We start from the raw sequence: 15,243 nt of genomic DNA, 5'->3' as shown, positions 1-15,243 counted from the left end.
TGTTACAGCAGCATTACCTTGAGGGGTAGTGAGAGCAAAAGAGTAGAGCCACTTCATCACTGATAATTCTGGAACTCTCTCAAGGCTCGTAACAGCAATACTAGAGTAGGGATGACCTGATGAAGACATGGCTAAAGTTCAATGTCCCAATTGTGCCTCTGATTTGGTTTAAAGCAACTGTTTTCAGGTTTCTACACATATCCATGTCTGAACCAGTTCTACTGAAACTGACCATCAAAAAGACAGGAACAGCACCTTACTTACTGCCTATTTTACATTTGGATTCAATTTTTATCTGATTTACCTAACTTTCGTAGGACTATGGTAATCTGTACTTGATGTTCTTTTAAACCATCACCACTTCATTATGCAATGACTATAAGAAAACCAATTCCTTCTGTTCTTCTGTGTTCTCACAATTTAGACACTATTCTCATGGCTTTTCAAAGCCACACCTGAAAATGGGCAACACCGGTAACTAAAAGAAGTTGCACCTGTGCTCTCAGGTCAATGCATACTAGATCTTTTCCACATTCTAGTGAACATAAAAGAGTGACATGGAGGAAGAACATGCCAAAGTTGATCAGCTACATTAAGCGGAGGGGAAACACCTGACAAGTCATACTGAAGTTGGAGACATTAGTGCTAACTACAGTCACTAACATTAACAAACCCTTAGGGTGCCAGGCACTGTTCCAGGTGCTTTTTATGTACTACCTCATGTAATTATCACAAGAACCCGATGAGGGAGGTGCTATTCGTAGCCCTATTTTACAGTTGAGGAAACCGAGGGACAGAGAGGTTAAAGTCACATGGCTAGAAGTTGATGTCAATCAAGATATCCTATTTCTAAAGTCTAAAGTTTCAGTCACTAATGTTAAGACTGTCTCATTTTATAAATAAGGCAATGGATGTAAAGTGTGCTTTTATAGAAAAAGTGTTTTTACAGCTTTAAATATGTTTTTTATTATTGTTTTAAGAATAAAGTAATTTTCACCACAGGGCACTGAAACCTTGATTATAACCCTGCCAACAGAATCCAAATTGTGAAACCACATAGGGTCAGAAGTACTGACATCGAATTCTTCCGTTACTTCTGGCAACAAACACCAGAGACGGACTTTCTGACAGAATGGTCTTCTTCTAAGTTCAGTGTGTTACAGTGATGTCTTTTTCTCTTTTTCTTTTTTCTATCTTTTTCTCTTGGTGGAGAATTAGTAAACTTCTATGATGTACATATAAACACCCCTCATAGCTAGATTCTGGGCAGTCTTTCTGGGCAGCCGAGAATAAAAAGTCTACATTATTATTATTTAAAAAAAAGTACTGACTCCCCAGACAGATCTGCTAAGAGAACTCGATATACATTGTAATTCTCTCCCTAAATTTTTATTACGTAGGACACAAAAAGATAAAAGGATAAGAAAAACTGTCACATCATTTGAACTTGTGACTACCACCATTATGCTTGTATGGTGACATAAGCGTTGAAAACCACGAGCTGTGTGTGGACCCACTGAGGCCTGAATCTTGGCTTTCTCCTCCGTGCTACTGACTGTCCAGCACCAGACAAGTTCCTCAGCTTTTCTAAGCCTCAGTTTCCTCATGTGTAGAATGGAAGTAACCCCTACTTCAAAGGGCGATTGTGAGAACTGACTGAGACAGTGCATAGGAAGTGCTAAGCAAAGTGTCTGTATGTGTTTCAATGACAAAGACTGCAAAAGCCATAATTCATGTCAGAAGAATGCAGTGGAAGACTTATCAGGTATTTGTTGATCCAGGAAATTTTTTTCTTTTACATGATATTTAATATAAATGCTGAACCTGAAAAAAACTCAAAACTTACAAATAATGACAAATCATATTTTCCTTATCCAACAATCTCTCTTGAGAAAGAAAAGCCTAGAGAGAATGCTGAAAAGGTTATGCACACTTTCTTTTAACTCTCAGATCTACGATTAGAAAAAAGAAGAGTAAAAACAAACCAAATACTCACCATGGATCGAATGCTGGCTGTCTTTTTGAGTGGTTGGTTCCAGAACCGCTCTCTGATGGTAGGGAAGAAACTCGGGCTGACACATTATTTTCATGGAAAGAGTTGTCTGGACGTGGAGATGGCACTGAATAAAGAAAAGGTCACTGATGTACTCTTTTGGTCAAAGCAGTTCTCATGTTATTCTATTGCATTTTTTCTAACACAAATAAAATGGATAAATACATAAAAATCTTCATCAGCTCTTAACAGAGCTTTTCTGTTTTCCAAAGGTTGGGGCATTCCAAGGAACATTCTCCCTCCCCCACTGCTGTAACATTAACCTGCAAGGGTCAGTTAATACTGGGCAACATGTATTCAAAATAGGAAACTGACCTGTCCGCTGGTAAATTGAAGAACATTGTAGGATGTTTTAAAGTATGAATATCACAGCCCCATCCCCCCGAGCCCCTGTCACAGTTTTGACATTCTTTGAAGTTAAGGCTTTCCTATCATAGTCAACTGTGCCAAATCTGTTCTTAGTCTGAAGACATTCTTAACAATATGAAGGTACACAAAAAAATTTGTGGAAAAATAGAATGAAAAGATAATACAAATCTTTCCATAAACTTTTTGAAGTACCCTTGCATGTGTGCTGGATTGAACAAACCACAGTTTAAGCCTTGACACTTGGGAGGCAGCGTCACTCATATATTTTTAAACTAAATTACAAACAAATTTGGTTATTTGCACAAAATGTTACTTTTGTCTAAATTCTCAATTTAAGAACGAACAAAGTTAAACTATAATGTATGTGAGTAAACACCTTTCTGCTTTGGGGGGAGGGTTTACTAACTTTTCCTGTCGATTTTTGAATTTGGCCACAAATCAAAATACAATGCAAATTTCACTGCAAAAGGAATATGCTGTACATCAAGATAAATGACACCATTTCATGTGACTCTTGACCAATAGGAATGAAAATGGTAAGTATTCTGGAAACCCATCCACTAAATCTTCTAGGATTTAGTAGTATCACTGAAGTGACAGATGTCTCCAGATGTTTCATCTAGTTACATCTTTTCCTTCTATTTCTGAAGTTTTTAAAATTAAAATACTCTACCTGCCAAACCCTGAAGTGGATCGAGGTAGACAAATGAGGTATGTCTCCAACATTAACCAATTTAATTCATTTGCAATCAAAATAAAACTGTTTCCAGAGGTCAAAGACTAATTAATTTAAAACTCCACTAACATCTTATATTAAAGTATATAACATGTGTGGTGCATTTTGAAAGTAAAACTTTACACTGATAGAAGAAAAGGCTTTTGCTCACGTGCACTGTTAATATTTTATTTTAATTGACTTTAACCTGAATTAAAAGTTTAGCCCCATAAGATTCTAAAGTAATCATGGTATCAGAAAAAAAAAATGCATTAAAAGGCACATTCAGTGCTTTATGCTTTTTCCAAAGGTGGGGCTGGGAGGGAACAGAGTAAGCCTAATCATTCAATATACATTGAGTACCGAATAAATACTTCTATGCATTTACTTAGCTTGGCTTCCTAACTAAAATAACCAAGCAGTTCTTCATGTCGCCCTCCCCCCCAATTCCTGTCCCTTTCCAATCTGTCCTCCTAAAACCACAGAAAGAGTGAGAAGTCAGGCAACGTGGGTGTGGGAGGCTGTGGTGACGCTTGAAGGTTTTGTGAGCCGACCCAGGACCCAGTTCCTGCCCTGTGGGCTTACTGCCATTTCCCCACCTAGGGAGCTGGGATATCCGAGGGCTTTACAGTCTATCATTACATAGTTCTGCAAAGGGATTATCTTTCCCTATCAATGTTTCTTAAGTTCATATGACCCCAAAAGCATCTGTTTTAGTTGTCAAATAAATATCAAGGTTGTGCAAGTACTCTCGAGCCTTTTCTTTAATTCAATTAACAAATATTTATGAAATTGTGCCAGGCACTGTGCTACTCAATGTAAAAAGCAGAAAAGATGGAGAGAACTCAGTATCTTTGAGGGGCTCACAACCTGTGAGAGAGAAATGCATACAAAGAATCAGTGTGATGTGGTCTGTGTTTTATAAGACAAGGTACCACAGGTGGAACAGAGAAGGAAATGCTTCACTTTGTTTGGGGTGGGCAGGAAAGACATCACACTATAGAGGACCTTAAAGAAAGGAACAAAAGCAAGCTGTCCCAGCAGGGAGAGGAGTGCATTTCAGGCCAGAGGAGGGCAGGGCCTATGCAAATTCCACAGGCTGGGCTCCAGAGAAGCTGGGGGAAGGGGCAACCGGAGAGAATGGCAAAGGCCAGACATGGAAAGTCTGGAACGTCATCTCAAGGAATTCAGATTTTGTCCTGATACCAATGGGAAGCCACCAAAGGACTCTCACCAGGTGAGAGATAGGGGATTGGGCGGTGGCAGGCAATGGGTTGCCTAGCTCTATTTTTTTTCCCGGTAGCACTTATTACCTTTTATTGCTCAATGTAATTATTATGTTTACTGCCCACCTGTCCTCCCGAGAATGTGAGCTCTGTGAGGGTGGAGATCTTTGGCTGTCTTGTTCTCTGACATGTTCCAAGCTAGAACAGTGCCAGGCACACAGGTGACATTGACAAATATGACTTAATTGAATGAATGAGTGGTACTGTCAGAACACAGCTTCAGAAGGATCATTCCAGTGACTTTTAATGGGTACCTTGGGGACAGGGAGAACAGTTAAGTGGCTAGGCGGAGAGACCAAGTCAGAAGCCAGGAGGGCCTGAACTAAGACAGTGAGATTGGAGGCAGGGAGAACTGCTGGAAGGTGACAGCATAGGTAAGAATGTTGCTGGTCTGAAGTCAGGCAAGGCAGTGAACATGTCGTAAGGGAGAGAGGAGACTGGACCCTGGTGGCTGCTAGGGGCACGCTTACCTCTGTAAAAGCTACCAACTCTCCTTGGAACAGGATCATTGTACAGATGTCTGTTTTCTTTCGGGGCTGTGCCGTCATCAGAGTGTGGGTCATGATACACACCACTCTAAAGCAGTAAAAAAATTTATAAAAGTTAAACCCTACATTGATGACAATGTCGCCTACAAATTTAGAACCCTGCCTAATCGTATAATTTACTCAATGATCTGTTTAAAAGAAAATTCAAGATCATGGCATGAGGAAAACTACTTATTTTATAAGCCAGTTCAACTTATTTGTAGGAGACTGGATATGAATAAATGTTAAAGGTTAGGCTGTATTGATGCAGAATGAACAATCTTTACAGACATATTTTATTGTAAAATGTAGCAACTCTGAAGAACTCAGACCTCAGACTTCTGACGAGTATGGAATGAAGAGGTGCCTTCTCTGGAGGACTCTTTAACGGATGATCTTGCCACAGTCATCTCTGGAGGGAGCTGTTCTCCAGGCTGGAAGTCAAATTCAAAAGGATTTATAAGAGCATCCTGTTCCTAGGGATGAAAATCATGATGACCTTTATTTGATATACTAGTGCCTTAACCAGCTAAAATAAAAAATGTTAGTTGGCTAAAATACAAAAGAGTGAATCATCTGATGAATGTAAAGTAAGTCAAACTTAATAGAGATGGGAAGTGAAATTCTCATTAAAGTTAAGGCAAGTAGAACTATCTGAAAATAGTTCAATTAATTATTGAAAGCAAAAAAATTATCTTTCCAATATCTAGACAGTCATGCTTCTGAGCAGCACTCTGATTAGAGATTCTATTAGTTAATCCAAAATTTCTCTAGCAGATTTTAGGCAGAATTCTCCAAAAAGAATTGTACAGATCCAAAATTGTTTTTCATGAAGGACTCATATGGTAGATTCAGATGAAAACAAATGTTTTTTTAATGTATCAAGGAATAGAATAAGTCCTCTTAATTTTTGTCTTAAAATTCCCTAACTACAATAGTTGACGTGCTTAAGTTCTCTTCCTCATCTTCTCTCAGATGACAGCACTCACGTTCCACGTACTTTCTAAACCATAATCATGACAGTACTCATCTCCGGAGATGCCACCACTCCCTCTCTCAAGGAAGTGACTCACAAGATAAGAACAGCACTCGGTCCACACTGGTGTTCACTGAAGGGAAAAATGTAAGCGTTTTCTACCCTTGGAAAAAAAGATTAAGGAACAAAATTACCAAGTCATTAGGAAGAGTCAGCTGCATTGCGTACCTGCATATTATGCACAGAAAGAGTATTACCTCCAGCCTACATGATATATCAAAAACATTTTATTTAAAATTTAAACTGTGATTCTTCCTTTCCCTTGCTCCCCAAATGTATTCTCGGCAAGAATTCATCCAATATATCCTTTCTTCTACTTCGTGACAAGATCTCATTTGACTTTTACTGCCTGTATTGTTTACAAAGGCCTCTAGAAAAGTATTTTAGAAAACAAACTATTGACATCTAACCTAAACTCAGTAAGAGTCCCCATGCTTTTGAAGGTGGCCACAATAGTTTGCATGAAAGTGATTCCCATGATTTACTCACAGTTTTAGTTACTTTTCAAGCCTTCTGCTATCTTTGTGCCTTCAAACTTGTACTTTCTTGCAGCTTGGCCCTGTACCTCCTGAACTGGACTTCAACTTCACTAATAGTCGGATCTGTGCTTAGTCCACAGCAATTGTTTATAATTAGCTTACAACCACCATTTTCACAAGAATCCTTTTTCTAGAATTCTCAGAGAGCTAGTCATTTGCCCTTTCTCTAAATTAAGCAGTTTTTGGTTTTTCTTTTCTCTGCTTTACACTTTGCTTAATGCTAGCATACTTTGCCTGGTCTTGACTTCCATCTCCCATCTATGGGCAGCTGCCAGGCTCTAGAGAAGTTTCTAGGCTCTAGACGTTCTCTGTTCTCTACAGTGACTCCTCAGGAGCTCCTCTGACCATTCCTCTGACTCCACTCGTAGCCTTTGCAAATGTGCACCTCCCGCCCTTTCTAGTCAGCTGGGCACTAGTCTGTCTTTTCAGCCTCTCAGGGCACACCCCTGCTTAGAGGCCCATGATCACTTCAAACTCGACATATCAGCATGACACAGTGGAAGGAGTGCTGGCTTCGAGACCTGGAGCCTGCCTCCTGATCCCAGCTCCACCCCTAGCTGGGTAAACCTCTCTGAGCCTCAGCATGCCCATCTGTGAAGTGAAGGAGTTGAATGAGGTGACCTCAAAACTCCTCTTTTCCACTCCAAAAAGAAGCTCCTAGAAAAGAAAGCTGGAAGTCTTCCTTTTTCCTATATTCAATCCTTCAATTCACAAATCCTGCTGTTCCTACTTCTGAGGGGTCTTTAAGACCCACTCTCTGTTTTCCCACCATCACTGATTTAATCCCGAACATACTCTCCTCACCTGTGCTTAGATTACTGTAAAAGCCACTCCAAATCTTGCATTTTTCTCTCCAGCAACGTGGAACAAGTTGCAACCCCTGAAGCACACCGCGCTATTTAATGTCTCTATTCCCCTCCTTCTCCTGCAATGCTCTTTTCTTCTTTCCCTTCAAGACTCTTTCCTGATGTCATTATCACTTTCTTCCCTCCTGGAAGTCTCTGCTCAGATGCCACCTCCTCTGGGAGCCTCCCATGACCCCCTGCCTGGACTGTCACACTCCCCTCTCTCTTTTCGGCAGACATACCTGCCTGTAGCACAGCTGCCAGAATGCAACCTCGGTGTCAGAATGCCCTATCCGTTGGCAAGTGTCCTCTGCCTGCCCATACACTCCAAAAGGACAGGGACCCTATCATTTTCATCTTTCTAACTAGAGCCTCTCATGGTGCTTAGCTCAGGACATGCCCAAACATGTCTTCCCTCTTTAGCCACTCAGAGCTTGTCTATACATCTTAGCCCAGAGCAAGACCTTTAGTTGCTTCCTGAAGCCATTTCTAACTGCTCCTGCTCAGAATGATCTCTCCTCATTCTCAACTCCTATTTATAGCCAGGGCCATATTCACTTCGGTCTTAATCATTTCATTGTCATCATGTATAATTTAATCTTCCTTGAGAGAAGATAAGTTTGTCAAGGGCAAGAACCCCATCTTAGACTCTTCTGAGTGCCTGAGAACACCCAGCAGAGAAGGTGTTCAATGTCTAAATAAAAGCCCCACCATCACAGAAGCAGCAGCAATAACTAAAATTTGTTAGACACTTATTCTGTGCCAGACTTTATGCATGAAATCAAGACAACATTACTTAAAAAATGTGTTCTATTGTAAGAATGCTACTTCTTTTAAGCAGGTTAGTGTCAGTTCTAGAGTTTAATGATCAGCAAGATGGAGGAAGCATTATGTCAAAAATACTGCCTTATGATTTAAAAACAATCCAAAAGACTAAAAATTAACATTTATCCTGGCCTGAAGTTAAATTTATCTATAGTTCTGCATAAATTTAAATTTTAAATTCAGTTAAAATACTGAGTAAGGTTTTAGCAAAAAGGTTTGATTTAAGCAAATGTGGTTTGGAGGGATTAGAGAAAATACCCACGAATTCAACGAATTTTGATAAAACTAATACCCACAAAGCTGATGAATTCTGTAATAAATCAAAATAGGATTCTCTCAACAAACTATGCCAGAAAGCAACATTTAAGAAAGGAATCATTACTAAAAACCAACTTGCAAGTTCTTTTGAGTACTCCATGGTTGATTTAAATAATTAAACTACTTTTTTTTTTTAAAACACAGATTAGTCCAAGTACTGCTCCCTAACTTCATCCTAGCAAGAGAGGACAACCCCCTGCAGCAGGGAAAACCACAGGCGACCCTCCTCACATCCTTTGTGCCACCTTCCCCTGCCGAGCCACCAGATCCAGTCAAGGTGCTGAGCTGTACCTGGGGTGATAACAGTTGCAGGCTGTTGGCTCTGGCCGCCATCCCTTGCCCTAGGCTCAAGTTTCCGTCCAAGCCTTTGGCTCTCACTTTGTCCCGGGTCACATACATGGAATGCCTATGAGGACGCTGCTGTGAGGAGAAGGGGCTGGTGTAGCCCAGCCCATAAGAAAAGGATTCATGAGGTGCAGACAGCGAGTGGGAATGGCTGCTGTCCATGTGTTCGGGCAGCTTTAACTCCTCCATCGTTTTAGAATGCCTGGTTGTGGTTCGGCGTGAGTCCAGAGTGCCCTCACTTCGGTTATTTCTCCCTGAAGGGCTGAGCAAAGTTCTTGTGTCACTGTGCCTGGTGGGGGTTGGGCTGGTGGGAGAGTTCAAGTCCAGGCAGCTGGATGGGAAGTACCTACTGGTATTGGACTCTGCGATTTGGGCCCTGGCTTCGGAAAGGTTGCTCACAGACTTGGAGTCACTCAGTGCCCCATGGCTTTTGGCCTTGGTCCTGTAGGAGGGACTCCTGGAGGACTGGGGAATGGTGTCAATATAGCTATGCCGACTCTGCTTTTCACCAGGCTGCAGCGTACCGGCTTTGCTCTGAGAGCTTTCCATGAATGAGTGCCGGTTCTGCTGAGACCTGCTGCTTGACTTCAGATACTTCGTGCCCGGGCCTTCCGAAGGCTTTGGGTCTATATTAAAGTCGAACTCTGTTTTTGACTTGGTTTCTTTTGGGCTAAGAAGGTGTGGTATGTTGTTGTTGGTGAGATCTTTGCTGGTAGACCCAGGCTGGGTGCTTGCTTGGTAGGTTTTGGTGTGCATCGGACTAAGAGTAGCTCCGGCAAGGTTTCCATTTAGGAAGCTTTCGTTGGCAGGAAGACCTTCTTCAGCCCGGGGCAGAACCACACTTAGGTTCTGGATGTCCTTGCTGTTAGATCTGTGGTGAGACTGCAAAGCAGCACTTTTGCTGGCTTGGCTTCTATGTTAAAAACAGAAGTATATTAGTTTCCCTCAATAGCAAACCCACAAAAAGTATCATGTTAAAAAAAGAAAAAAAGAAAAAAGAACACATACTTGAAATACCTCAAAGACTAAAAACATTAACTCTCTCAAACATGTGTCTACCAATAACAAATAACCTATCAAGAATTAAATTTCTTAGACCAAGTCACTCTGCCTGGGCTAACGGACTGTCAACAGCTTCTAACTGATAATCTGGTTAAAAATATGTTTTTGCTATGTTGGTACTCATATGAGTGTTTGTTATAGAACGCCTGCTATGAAGAGAGCTGAGCTATAGACAAGTTCTTTACAACTTGTTTGTGTGCTTGAATACAAAAGACAACATTTAGACTTGAAGATAACTATGTTCCTTGAACTTCATTTTTCCTTGTAAAACTTATACCCTGCCTCAGAGATACACACACATAGCACACACATACAAATACCACTGTCTCTTTTATCCTTAGCCTGTATTGTCAATGAATGCAATTTCTAGCAATATATTCAATAAAAGAAAATGATACTCTAAAAAGAAATGTAATCTGTTGGGTGAGGTCCGTTGGAAAACATAATGATCACTGTTTATATTTTAGAGAACTGGCAATTAGTTGGGGCTTTTCAGATATTTCCATACACTGAATAGGAACGCATCACTGAACTCTCCAGATCCCTCCATGTACACTAAACAGGATTCCTATACTGGACTGGATCACAGGGATCTGAGTTAATTTCTCTTCAAACAACACAATTTATTCTCTTCTTCATTTCACACTTCATTATTCCAAACTGACTGAGGCCTTCTTTAGGACTTAAAGCTTCATTTTCTACTTGGTTTAAAGTACAAAATATAAATCCAAAGGAAAACCTCTACTTGAAAGTTGAAACTGATGCCATAGCAAGGTCAGTTTGTTCTACTGTAACTATTGAAAGGACCAAACTGTAGCTTAGGATAGGTTAGAATTCTTAAAAATCAATAATGATTTACAAAATTCCTTTTTCGAAATGCATTCAGAAAATTTTGCTGCAAATATTGCTATTGCTAAATATGGTTTGATTTGGGAGTTTTGTTCTAATCACACACTAATTTGGAAGAAAAGTCACTTTTTTTTCATATAGAATGGCAAGCTGTGAAACCACGATTTCCACTTTCCCTGTGAGAATCTGCATGCACAGGCATCAAATAATGTAAAGGCCGTTTTTCCTATCCTACCCTTCAGACAGTAATCTCTGCCAGAAAACTACCTGTGTGTCCAAAAATACCTGGTATCAAGCAAACCTGTACCAGTGTGGAAGGGCCTCGTCTCCTAAATGCACTCATTGATCTCTCCCAGTTAAGTCATAAGAATCCTGGCTTTAAATAAGGACAATTAAATATGAGCTAACTAAATGGCAAACCCCAGACCCAGAAAGAAATTATAAAGAAAGGAAAAGGCTAGGTTTCACTTTTTGTTAAATGATGTCAACAGAGTCTATCCCCAGATCAATAGAATTCCTGTATTCTAAAGGCATCAGATTTTAAACAATTAGAGTTGTGGTAACTAAAATATCTCAGCAACTTTTCAAAAACGCAAACAATGACAGACAGTCTCACTCCCAAATAGATTAGACTGAGTGTGTTGGTTATTCTCCATTTGCCCAACCCATTCTCCACCCATCTCTGCCTGGTCCTGGGCTTGAGGAGCCCAACCCTGCAGACCGCATCCCCCAGGCTCCCTAGCCAGCTTCCTTCCGGTTGGGGTTCGCAGTGGAAAGCATCACAGGACAAGAGGAGAAAGAAAGAGGCTGGGGGATGTCTTCCCTGCTCCTTCCTGGCATCGGCACCGATTCAGATCGTAGCTGTGTCCCTCCAGACGACAGCTTCCACGAGGTGGCTCTTCCTGCTGAGGTCTCCCTGAACTCTCAGAACCCTATTTATTCCCCTTTCCCCTTCATGCCTACAGGTAGTAATGGCAGAGATAACAAATGGCAGACATTGGGAAATGTCCTAAACTCAAAAGAGGACCAGAAGGGGATAGAGAATAGCAAAGATAGCTGCAAGAGCTTTGGGAAGTCTTAGAAACACTACTGATGTTTAGCACAATCCTACACTTGATCTTAGGAAGAACATATTCATAGCAATGCAAGATACAATTTCTAACCTGAAAAGGGAGGCTATAAAGTTAAGGTAGAAACATTTGTCAAAGCTTTAGGCTTTCCATTAATGTACAAAGAGCCTAAACTGCTATTCTGAACGTTTCTGTCTTGGGATTAATTGGAAACCACTGAGCTTCACACATAATTGCTATGTAGAAAGGGCATCATAATATTCTGAGATTGGAGCTCTGCCAAAGCACAACAATAAAAAACAGCTTCAAAAATTCCATAGATCTCTTTGACACACAACTGTAAGGAATCTGTTAAACTGCCAACCACTTAAGAAGATTTTATATATAAACCCTCCTTAAATGGTTGGCAGGATAGATAGATGATTAATGTATTTAGTTAAAATAAGTTTGAAAAGCAAACATCAAAGGCATGAAGCTACATTTTGACAGGGAAGGCTGGCGAAGCAGGACTAGTGAGAGTGGTGGTGGAGGGCAGCGGAAACACCATCATGCCACGTCCAAGGTGAGCAGAACCTCGGGAGCACTTGAAGCAGACAGGCAGAGGCTAAGGAACGCGAGAGGCTGCTGTCTGTTCTATAGAGAAAAGAATGTGGAAGACAGGGGATGTGACAGTATGTGTGTCTCCACAGACAAGGCAGCAGTGTGTAAGTGACAACCAATGTGATATGGTGCTATGAGCATCTCCAAAATGGTCCTGGGAAGCCTGTGGGAACCACAGTCTGTGGTGAGAGCCAAGCTAGAATTAGCGTCCCTAATAAGAAGGGCTTCCATGGAGTAAGTATGGATCATAGACCAATGTGGTGAGCAAGCCCTCAGATGTATGAAAAATGAGGTAAGATCATGCCTACAGAAACCATTTAGGACTTTTTCTTTAATATATTCAACACGATGTCAATGCAAATAAAATTCTCTAGAGATTTTTATTTATTTCTAATTTTTATTCCTGTCTATTTCAAAAGGGGATTTGGGATGACTCCTCAAAGACCCATACAAATCATATCCTCTGTACTGCCTGAAAACACCATCACCACACACATCCTCCTTAACAGATCCCTAAAGAGGCTTCCTAAGGACAGCCTTGGATCCCCAGGGATTAACTCCAAGAACTGTCTCAAGTGAATCACTGGAAGACAAATACACAAGCCCCCTTTCACAGTACGGGTTACACCACGAATCACCACAACACAAATCAGAAACTTATCAGTCTACTGAACTTTATAACATTGGGACAATTTTTCTTTGTAAATGTAAGCTAGGGGAGCCAGTGACAATTAAGGTAGAAGAAAGACAAAAGCACCTGAACTGGGAATGACCCCAGAGAAAACAAAGAAATAATCTGAACCTCCCAAATACAAAGGAGCAACCAAATGATGACTACTATTCCTTGACTTGTTGTACTAAAATCTCATGGAAACAACAAAGCGAGCTAAGAATGGTCTATAAGATGTGAGAGGGAACAATAACTGAAACCAGTCATTTTAAAGAAGAGTAAAGAGCTCTAAACATAGCCATGCTCTCTCAGTTAAGTAGAGCAAATATGGGCTAAATTGTTACCACCAATTTATGAATGCTCTCCCAGACCTAAAAAGTTCCAGGTCAAGTGGGCTGGCTCGTTAGCTCAGTTGGTTAGAGCCCTATGTTATAACATCAAGGTCAAGGGTTCAGATCCCCATACTGCCAGCTGCTAAAAAAAAAAAAAACTGCTTTTTTAAAAAAGTTCCAGGTTTTAAGATTTCAAATTTCTAATCTGTTAAGAACAATTGTTCTATATGGAGGAAAGACTGAAGGTGGGGAAGGGGGGGGATTTAAATGCAAAAAGCTTCATATTAAGAATTATTGTTTTCTATTTCTCTACTAATATTAGATGAGATAAACTATTTCCTATGTCCCATAATCTGACCCCAGATGACAAGATCAGCTTCTTGGGAGATGAAGGAAGACAGGGACATTGTGACTAGAATATGGTCCTCCTGTAAATGCAGCCCACAGGATCAGGGAATGTCAGGTCTGGAAAGACAACCTGATTGTATGGTCCAATCGTGTGTGTGTGTGCGCGCGTGCGCGTGTGTTTTTCAGGAAACAGTGTTTTAAAAGATCATGCTGGAAAATCGTATTTAAAAAGCACCCATTTTGACTTCTGGTCAAGATGGCGAAATAGACGGTCCCAGCGTCACTTTCTCCCACAAATCAACTAATTTACAACTATTAAAAAGCAATGACAGCCAGGCTGGGGCTGCTAGAGCTCAGGTGAAGAGGAGGAGAGACCTACAAAGTACATGAAGGTGAGCCACGATAAGAAAAAGAAAAAACTGCTCTGACCGTTTTAAACTCTGGCCGCTTCCAGGCTGGAGCTGCTGAGCGCATGGAGCAGGAGCTGGCAAAAGCTGCAGCTGTGCCCTTCAGATGGAGTTGCTTAGAGGCAGCAGAGGAGAAGAGGGCCTTGGTGGCCCCCAGGCCAGCAATACCACTGATAGGGTTCCCATGGACCCACATAGGACCAAGGAGCCACTCAGAGGCTGGTGAGTCATTGCAAGGGGCTGGAGCACAACTTGTCCCATGGAAAGTGTTTGGAGCATGGGTGATGGGGGAGACAGTCCCACCAGGAGAACACTGGGGCACAGCAAGGACAACTGATCTACCTCCCAATCAGTGTAGGACCACTCAGAGGAGACTGGTCAGGAATACAGAATTGCATGGAGTGCAGTCTGATGAAAAGACTCAGGCTCAGACCAGTGTTTCTACACAACCCAGGTGCAGCAGATTTCACTAAATCTGGAAGTACCTATAAAGTCAACCATTAAAACTGGTGCTGCACAAAAAGCCTTCTGCAGGGAATCAGCAGCAAAGCAGCAATTCAGCTCAACCACACAGCTCAAGTACTTGCCCCACAGGAAGTCCCCCTACTTTAGAAGTAAGCAAAGGACAACAAATTAGTTCCAGCGCAGAGCTTAAGTGGTGGGAACAGCAAATAATCCAACACAGAACTGAAAGAAAAAGAGTACCCACTGGGGCCTGCCCAGGGTCCTGGGGCATGGAGCTGGAGACCAGACCCTCTGCTCACAACCAGGCACACTGCCAGCACCACAGGGCCCGCCTGGGGCCCTGAGGCATGGATCTGGGAGCCACCAGCAACTAGGTAAGGAGCACGCCAAAAACATCACCTCCATGTGGGTGGCCCACGACAGCCACTACAATAATCATGGCTGCTGTGAAAGCGGCTAGATGCCACAATCACTGTGCAGATGCTCTACCAGCCACTGGAGTGCATTGATACAAGGAGAGTCACCAGCAGAGACCAAAGAAAGGAAGAGGAAGTCTCCCTCCACAAAGCCCATTGCAGAGAG

The 15,243-nt window shown here is 41.6% G+C and overlaps 1 protein-coding gene across 1 annotated transcript in view; it reads right to left on the bottom strand.

Annotated features, from left to right (window-relative positions):
• CDKL5 (cyclin-dependent kinase-like 5) overlaps window positions 1-15,243 on the bottom strand; it is a 115,833-nt gene that overhangs the window by 13,349 nt on the left and 87,241 nt on the right. Inside the window, exons 11-14 of the mRNA XM_008579832.1 lie at window positions 8,805-9,771; window positions 5,283-5,384; window positions 4,894-4,999; window positions 1,997-2,120 (exon numbers count right to left, since the gene is read on the bottom strand). Coding sequence (XP_008578054.1) covers window positions 1,997-2,120; window positions 4,894-4,999; window positions 5,283-5,384; window positions 8,805-9,771 — 1,299 coding nt within the window. The remainder of the gene's footprint in view (window positions 1-1,996; window positions 2,121-4,893; window positions 5,000-5,282; window positions 5,385-8,804; window positions 9,772-15,243) is intronic.

Source organism: Galeopterus variegatus, unplaced genomic scaffold (assembly GCF_000696425.1).
Source record: "Galeopterus variegatus unplaced genomic scaffold, G_variegatus-3.0.2 Scaffold82, whole genome shotgun sequence".
NCBI lineage: Eukaryota > Metazoa > Chordata > Mammalia > Dermoptera > Cynocephalidae > Galeopterus > Galeopterus variegatus.
This window is presented reverse-complemented; position numbering and strand designations above follow the sequence as displayed.